The 9,300-nt window shown below is 41.6% G+C and overlaps 1 protein-coding gene across 1 annotated transcript; it reads right to left on the reverse strand.

Moving 5' to 3' along the window:
- Positions 1-528: 528 nt before the first annotated feature.
- LOC137584138 (nucleolar pre-ribosomal-associated protein 1) lies at positions 529-7,109 on the reverse strand. Its single transcript, XM_068299388.1, has 2 exons — positions 6,591-7,109; positions 529-6,527 (listed from the first exon to the last, which is right to left on the reverse strand). The coding sequence occupies exons 1-2, from the start codon at positions 7,009-7,011 to the stop codon at positions 691-693; spliced, it is 6,258 nt and encodes a 2,085-aa protein (XP_068155489.1). The 5' UTR covers positions 7,012-7,109; the 3' UTR covers positions 529-690.
- Positions 7,110-9,300: the final 2,191 nt, after the last annotated feature.

Genomic DNA, 9,300 nt, shown 5'->3' on the forward strand with positions numbered 1-9,300 from the left:
CCCACGTGTGCTGACTGCGTGTGAAAACGAATTGGCCAAAATATGTAACTTTAAGCCAAAAACAAATGAACGATCTTTTGTTATGCTGATGCCTTGGTAATTTGTCATAAGTTGCGGGCCGGACTAATGAAGGTTGACGAAGCTCACATGTTGGCAAAGCTGATGGCTTGTATGACAGTTTACTTTCAACACATCTATCAACGATAGATGGTTCCTATTTGCTTACTTAGATTATAGATGGTGTCATTATGTCGCCCCCATCCTCAAACAAAGATCTTAATTAATTTATAGTTTGTCATGTCAGATGCCACGGAGTTTAACTATTTCATCATTAATACAATTGGCATCTTTTCAATAAGAATTGGATTGGCTTATGCTCTCTAGTTTTATTCTAAAAAGTTTGATTAACCAAAAAACTGTCGCGATAAATAGCTGTAACTGTGTTAATATAATGCTTACTTTTAATGTCTCACTAAACTCACTTTGTTAGCATTCAATCTTGAAGAGCATAAGAAAAGGTATAAAATCTTTTAAATTACTGTAACTTTTAATACAAAATGATTTTAGCTGTGTTATAAGGATTACATTAAATAAGAACACATTAGCTGGATAATTGATGTACAATCTATATTCAAACAACTGCATACTTAAACGATAAACAAAACTCCAATATTTATTCTAAAATGAAGACTAAGCCATGCCAGACGTCGTCGAAGTCGAGGTCTCTGGAGGAGGAGAAGTGGTTGAGGTAATAGTCTTCTTGTTGGCTACCCACCAATCACTTATGTATTCACGTAGACTTGAGAGAGCCAGCACAGCATGGACTTCCAATTGTTGATCGTTGGCCAACCATTTGCAGTATTCGGAACGGGAACAGGCTGCAGAGCCACCAAATGAGCGAACATAGCGGACTTCACTCAACTGATCTGGCCAGTGCCGGGAAAGACATTCCAAAAGTTGATCCAATTGATCTCCAGACATTGCCACATGCTGGCTACAAATTGTGGCTGTTTTCCAGAGTACATTCAGAAGGCGAGCCAATGCAGGAACTGAGATGCGTGGCGAGAGTAGCGGCAGCAACTGGAGAATCAGTCTATGCAATCGCAACTGGAAATGGGCATAGTCGGGTAACTCCGATTTACTAGCAGCCAGGGCATACCATAAATTGTTGATGATGCTTATGATTCCCTCGATAATGTCGAATTGATGGAACTCTGTGTCTCGGATGACGCCCTGCAGCCAGGGGAGAATACCCACATGCTCCAACATGATTTTCACAGCGCCAGGAATTTTCACGCAGGTGGAGAGCACAGAGAGAAGCAACAGATTAGTGTCCAGACTAGCCATACTACAGCCGTAGAAGCCGAGAAGCACTTTGAACGTATTCGTGGACACCAGCAGAAAGAGATCGGCACTGCATTTGATGCCACAACGCAGCAATTCCACAATGAACTCACGATACTGTTGATGTTCCGGCTCGGGGGAGTAAAAGAACACATTGAAATCGGGTATCGTTTGGAAGTTGAAACTCTGTTTCAATCTCAAGTACATCATCAAACGCTTGTAGAGTAGGTGCGTCGGTTCTGTGCTCAGATTAAAGCTATGGGCGATGAAGAGGGCTGGAATGAGAGGAACCCTTGGAGTTCCGCCATGCGTTCGCCTCTGGGCCAGCCACGAGGTGCGCAGCTCTGATAAACCCGCCTGTATATTATCATACGCTTGCGTCCACAATGGACGCTCATAGAATTTGGATAGTTCAAAGTGTGTGCGATAGCGTTGCTGGGCATTGGCTGCCGCCAATCGCATATCTTTGTCCAGCGAGGACAAGCCACAGAAACTTAAAGCGAGCAATCCATTTTGGACGGGCCAACGGGCACGAACTACAGATTCCGGAGCGAAGCAGTGAAGCATTAATGGCACCATGAATGCGGGATCATAGCAATTCTCGTAGATCGTCTCTCTTTTGGGGCAGATACGTCGCAGCTCCTGTGAATACTCCTGCACACCTTGCTCCACCATTTGTTCCAGGAGATTATCGCCAAATGCCTGGTACTTAATTGAAGGCTTCTCAAATTGCAACTTCGGCAATTGTTCTCTGGCATGAAGACTCCGCCAAATGGGAAAGTTCTCAATGGTATATTCGCAGGTCTGACGCACTATTAAGGCCAGCACTTGGGCCACATTGGTTTCCTGCTGCTGTAGCTTAGCTCGTTCATCCTCATCGGTGGCCCTTAGGGCATAATGGGCTACGGCGCTTTCACCCCAGATAAAAGGTCTATATTGTTGTAGACCCACGTCGAAGCGTTCGTAGTGCTCTAGCAGAGCCAAGGCATAACGATCAGCGGCTGATAATTTCGCCTGATATGCACCCAGGATGACGGGGATGTGGGTGGAGTGTAATGCAGCAGGCGCTTTCCTTGCCAGGGTTTCCATTAGGTTCAAGATTTGAGTCTTCACCTCGCTTGGGTTGCCCAGCAAATGATCAAACGAGCAGGAATGAGTGCAAATCATTTCATACAATAGAGAAGGAGTTGTCTCTGCCCCATCCTGGGCCGAACCATCTTCCAAGTTATAGTCCTCGTATAGACGATCACACAGGAAAGCGAGAAGTTTGAGCAAGAGTCCATGAAGAGGATCCGTCTGCTGCTGCTGCTGGGAATCTTCCGATAAATGAAGCGCCGTCTTTAGACAACTTTTGCTGAAATTAATCCAGTGCGATGCATTCAGGAGACGACTCCAATCCAATGGCAATTCATTGATTTGTTGCTGCTGCCACCACTCGTAGCAATTCCAGGCCATTTGCTCAATCTTGACTGCCTCCACACTCTGTTTCTTTAGATCAAGGCTCAACATTTGAATTTGCAAGTTGATGTAGCCAACAAAAACTGTTCCACGCTGCACTTCATCCTTGCTGGAGGCCAGGGCCTGCCAGTAAATCTCACGTAGCACTTTCATTTGAAATAGTTCTATAGAGTCAAGTTTCAACTGCTTCTGGCAATAATCGAGACACTCTGATTTGGGCATACATAGGGCAATCAGGGCACAACTGGCATCTGAATGCTCTCGATAGATAAGTGCCGCCTTCTGTGGCTTCTCGATGCTCTTCATGAAGCCGCTCTTATAGGTTTGATAGCAGCGCTGCAACACCGATTGAGGCAACTCATACTTCTTGGCAAAGGCCACATCCAGCAGGGGATAAATGAGTTCCTTTTGTTCTAGATGATCGGGTAGAAGATCAATAAATGTTTTTGCCAGTTCCGGTTGACGTTCGAGCAGTAAACTGGCCAATTTAATGGCTGATTTACTCAGTTTGCGTGTTGGATTGAAAAATATGGAGAAGAATTCAGAATCGCATGACGATATATGATGATGATAGATCTCCAGAAATTGCAGGAAGGCAGTCTCCAGTGGTTCCAGCTGTGATTCACTTTGCGTATTCAAATCTCTATACAAGGAACAAAGTTTGATTGTCGACTGGGAGCAATCTATGGGTTCTTTTATCGCTGCCAGACGTGTTAGCAGACGCAAGAGTAAATCGTAATAATGATTTTGCCTCTGCCCAACAAAGAAATCTTTCGCTGTCGCTTTAGTCATAAGCAACTCCAACATATCTCCACACTCCTTGGCAGTCAGTTCAAATGCATCGACCAGAGACACACACTCCATTAACTGTTGTTGGTCCAAGTCCACACTGGATGTGGCCAGACCGATTTCCAGTGACTTGGTCAATTGCAGACGATAATTGGCTGTATGGCTAGCGAGTCCTGGCAGACTTCGACAATGTTCTGTCAATCGTCTTAGAAAGATTATATAGTTCAAATGCGTTTCATTCGTCTCACTAAGCAATTGGGTGAGGCGCAGTTGACTCAGTCGAATGCTGTAGATGTAGTGCAATAGATTTTCTGTATGACTTTCCACATGCTGTTCCTCCTCCAACTTCTGTAGTTTGCCTTGCTCCAATAGATTGCCATCCAATTGGCGTGCGATTTGAAGGAAGCGAATCAGGCAATCTGCAATTAATTCAGCCTGTTGTTTGGTAAGCAATTGTTGGTTAAACAACTGAGTCAGGACAAAGAGCAGCTCCTGCACATAGATATGATTGCGTCGTGGATTGCTTAAACTAGAGTCAAGTTGCAAGCTCTTGCCCTCCTCAAGTTCTAGTTGAAAGAATTTCTGCTCATCCTTGGGTTTGAAAATCACCTCGAGAGCTTTTCCATCTTTGGGTTTACTAATTTCCTCCAGAAGTTGATTCAAGTCTGGCCATACTTTGCTGATAGCCTTCGGCAGAGATTTTATCTGCCCGCCAGTTGTTAGCCAACTCTCTAGATAGGTCTTGTATTTGGTTAAGTGTCCATTATAAAGGCGGAACACCTGCTCTGGTTTGGTGTGGTAATGGAAGAGCAATATAAACACCAATTCGACATAGGCATCGTAGGGTTCCTCTAGCGAGACACCCTCTAGTAGTAGAGGCATCATCTTGCTTAGTGTTAGAGTCTCTACAAAAGCCTGCACTGTCTGCCCCTGTTCGATTTGGGCAAATAATTTACCGAGATTCTTTACATTACTCGCTGTCTCGGCCATATCCAATTCAGGTAATGTGATCTCGGTCCAATCCAGACTCAGAATGGTAAGTAGAATATCCGTTACATTGTCCGCAACGTGGGCATCGAAACATACCAAAGATTCCAGCCAAATGTCAATCTCATGGCGACAGGAATCAAATATTCCTGTATTGCGGAACAGTTGATTCAATAGATTTCCAGCTTCTGTTTTAATGGCCACATCCTCAAGCATGTAGGCCTTGACAAACGAACGGAAGACCTTCTCGAAGAGTTTTTCTTTTGGATCCAACGAAAGGGGAAAGAGCGTTAATATCGTCTTGATTGACTTTAGTTCCAATTTGATTTTATCATCATCCTCATTGTTCTTCAATTTATCAAAGTTAGCCTCGTAGAGGGGACGCAGGACATCCAAATAATCCAGAATTTGACTTGTCTTCTTAACAAATGCTTTATTCTCTTTGCACATTATCAAAATCAAATCTAATGTGACGGATAGGTGCTCCAATACATCGACATCTTCATCTTTTTGCTTCTGAATGCTCATAAAGAGAGAGTAAAGAATGACATCTATGTTTGGAAAATTTATAAGCAAATGGTTCAACAAGTCAAATTTAAATTTACGCAACGAATTGCCAGCTTTTTTTGACTGCTCCCTTAGTTCGATTGCCTGCATATAGCTGCTATATTGTTGCATCATGGAGAGGAGTAAACGGTTGGTAGCCAGGCGTATAGCAAAACTGTCTTCTCTTAAAAGATCTCGACCAACAATGTGGATCATAGCCTCGACAGGTAGACAAATCTGCTTAATCCAGAAGCTAAGATCGGTTAAAGTCATCTTATCCATGGCTGGACCCAGAGAACTGGGTGGAAGGGTGGCTATAACTTCGCCCAAAAATTCACACGCCTTGGGAATATCCTTCCGAGGTATTTTGGCTATATTAATCAGAACTGAAAAGTTCCTCACAGAAGCTCGTCCCAAGTCTGGACAGGCGGTTAGAGTTTTTAAGACCAATTCCCATTTAAGCGGATTGTTAAAAGGCTTATCAAGTGATCCCAATAGCCGGCCCTGCACCTTGTTGTGCTTCTCTCTGTAATGGGTCATGGCATCGAAGGTGATGCCATATTTCCTTGATGTAAGCAGCATGAGCAATAGTTCATGAACAGCTGAAGCAACGGCCTGCCCTTCCTCGGGCTTCACCTCGACATCTGGAACTTCTTCTTCTTTTTGATTTTTGCAGTACATAGCGTGCAAACCCCTAGGTCCACGCCAGTCATAGAGTCTTCGCAGATTCTTAAGGCACTCCAGATCGAAAACTAAAACCTTCTTGGTCTTTTGTATATCAGGATTTTCCAGTACATATTGCCGCAAAGCATTGACAACCACACAGACTGTGACATGATCGTCATAGACTAATCCTCTTGCAAGGACACCAATTAATTGTCCACGATCCAATATATTACGGATCAGCAAGCTATTGCCATCCACCAGAAAGGCCAAGACAAAGTGTATATAGGCTTTCCTCACGGTCTCCTCGTTTTTGTAGTCGCTCTTGGAGTGGGATAGCATCTGCTCCATTGTCTTAACATTCGATAGTATGTCATAGGAGTTCAGAACCTGGCGTCCCAGTTGCGGTTCTACACAAACTATGGCCGTAAGCAGTTTTAGGGCATTCCTTCGATGACTTGGACTCGTGGATTGCAAAAGCTGCTCAAGGACACCACCATGGGATTTGAGAAAATAACGACAGCCATGGGCCGCCGATTCCATGTGACTCTTCTGATTGCTCAAAATCTCCATTACAACACGATGCAGCGCCTCAGTTAGATAGTCCACATGCAAAATATTATTCTTATCGATCCTTTCAAAGGCTTCGGCCAATTCCAATGGTTTTCCACGTTTCTCAATGTACTTGGCCACCAATTTAGGCCGTGTGGTTTGACACATGTGCAGGAAGTGACGCAATTCTATTGGAACCCAAAAATAGTTAAATTAACTAAAGAAATTTTCGAATTTTACTGTGACATTACCTGTTATGAAATTATTTCCACGCAATTTGGTGCGGAAATTTAGCATTTTGAAATCGTTGGGGAATCTTTGGACAGGAGCAGCTTTCTCCTCCGGCTCAATGCCCGAGTCGGGACTGATTTCAGCCTCATTGTCCTCCTTGTGTTTTGATTTTTTGGAAGTAGTCCCGGCCATATCCACCTGTTGCGTTTCCTCTTCCTGTTCTTGATGCTCATCTGCTGGAGTGATGGTTTCTGTCATATCCTCATCATGTGTAGCATTTTGGGACTCTTTTTGTTTTTTCTTCTTCTTTTGTTTCTGTGGAGTGTCTGATTCTTTGGCCAGCTTCTTGGGCACTGCCAATTCGCCCTCATCCTGCTGTTCCTCAGCTCCAGCAGTTGCCTCAGCATGTTTTCTTTTACGCCGATTGTGTTGAATAGCCATTATTTACTTCAACCTGTCTAATTAGTGTATTAAAATGATTAAAATATTAGAATTAAAACGAAAACAACCGCGTACACGTGCGCGGAAAGAACATCGATGAAAAATTCAGACATCGATAACTTTCCTCTGTGATAACGCAGTCTAAAACCTAGGGGCGCTGCTGAGGATCGTAGTTATCGATAAAACAGAACTAATTTTAGCGGCACTTTTAAAAAATTAAACCCTAGGCATGCATTTTTAAAACATTTAATCTTTATTTTTAGCAAAACAATATATAAGTGTTGCTTATAGAAAATAATAAATATTGCTAAGTCCCAACATACAGTGGTGGTCAGCGTGTAAGCCCCTTTTTTTTTTTTTGATTTTAAATTTGATTTTCTCGGCTCCTAAGAAACTTAATGAAGAAATTTTTTCAGTTATTTGTTGGTTATTGTATTTAGAATCTGACACGTAATTATTGTCATTCCAGCTTTCGACGTTTTTTTTACAGGTGCGTTTGAAAAAAAAAGCTCCCCCAAAATGTTTGACAATAGTTTAGCCCGGTCATTTCAAAATCTTTAATATTATAGTTAGACATGTGTATTCTTTGAAAAAGTTGTAGATCTAGGTAATCTAAGATAAACTGCATACCAAAAATTTTCATTTTAGCCCCAGTATTTATTTTGGGGCCTATCGAAATTTCGGGATTTTGTATGTAATTCTTGAGGTCTCTTTGTTTGGCGACGTTTTACGATACCAATTTAAACTTAAGTATTATTTTCTTATTCTAAGTATGAAAGTGAATTGAATTTCCCGTCAAATGATACATGTTTCATAAAAATCCGACAAAAATTAGATTGATTTCATCGCCCATACTTAAAAAAAAGACTAGAACTAGCAAAATTTCCCACACATCCTCCGTCTCTTTCTTTGCACGCATGTATGGGAAATTTTGCTTACCTGGTTTTTTTTAAGTATGGGCGGTGAAATCAATCTAATTTTTGTCGGATTTTTATGAAACATGTATCATTTGACGGGAAATTCAATTCACTTTCATACTTAGAATAAGAAAATAATACTTAAGTTTAAATTGGTATCGTAAAACGTCGCCAAACAAAGAGACCTCAAGAATTACATACAAAATCCCGAAATTTCGATAGGCCCCAAAATAAATACTGGGGCTAAAATGAAAATTTTTGGTATGCAGTTTATCTTAGATTATCTAGATCTACAACTTTTTCAAAGAATACACATGTCTAACTATAATATTAAAGATTTTGAAATGACCGGGCTAAACTATTGTCAAACATTTTGGGGGAGCTTTTTTTCAAACGCACCTGTAAAAAAAACGTCGAAAGCTGGAATGACAATAATTACGTGTCAGATTCTAAATACAATAACCAACAAATAACTGAAAAAATTTCTTCATTAAGTTTCTTAGGAGCCGAGAAAATCAAATTTAAAATCAAAAAAAAAAAAAAGGGGCTTACACGCTGACCACCACTGTATGTCATAAAACTGAAAAGAGCCAAAGTCAAGGAAGATGACTCACGGCCAAAGCATTTTTATGCCATTTGGCAGTATCATTTCTATTGTACATAATCGCAGCGAATTGGATTGTTAAGTTAAACGTTAATCCTTTTCCAGTGCTTCGTTGGCCACACCACCGCGGCTTCCACTTGCTGGTGTTGGTTGTTGGCGGGGCTGTCTGTTTGCCGGCGGCACGGGGGGCAAATCAACCGATTTACTTGTACCTAGTAAATATATGTACATACGTCATTAATTTAAGTACTAATTAGTATAGATATGTGTAAATCACACTTACTAAAACAACAACCCATTAGAATGGCAAAAAACAGTCAAACGTTGGCCAAATCAGCGAAAAGTTCTTTGAGTACTAAATCAGAAAAATCAAACCGGTGACCAATTGCAGTATATGTGTATACCTGGCAACGATTCATGGCTTATTGATAAGAATTTTTCGTTGCTGTTGTTGTTGTTTAAAATGTAAAGTGGGTTATTTACGGCCACGAGTGGGTACAACTATCAGACAAAATTGCGCCAATTGGGTTATAGGCGACTAGATGGAAAAGCACTGAAGCTCTACGTTTTCAGCGCACTTGATATGTCGGGCTTGCCTAGACTTTTGCCAGTTAATTTACCAATTTAGATAAGACCTTATCTGGGCTAATAATACGTTTGTTCCAAACACCAACATAGGAAACTATCGAGTGTGGCGGCCCGAAAATATCGAAAATCGAATGATCTTTCTAAAATTGTGAAATTTTCAAATATTAACTAAGACAGGCC

Source organism: Drosophila tropicalis, unplaced genomic scaffold, assembly GCF_018151085.1.
Source record: "Drosophila tropicalis isolate 14030-0801.00 unplaced genomic scaffold, ASM1815108v1 contig_878, whole genome shotgun sequence".
NCBI lineage: Eukaryota > Metazoa > Arthropoda > Insecta > Diptera > Drosophilidae > Drosophila > Drosophila tropicalis.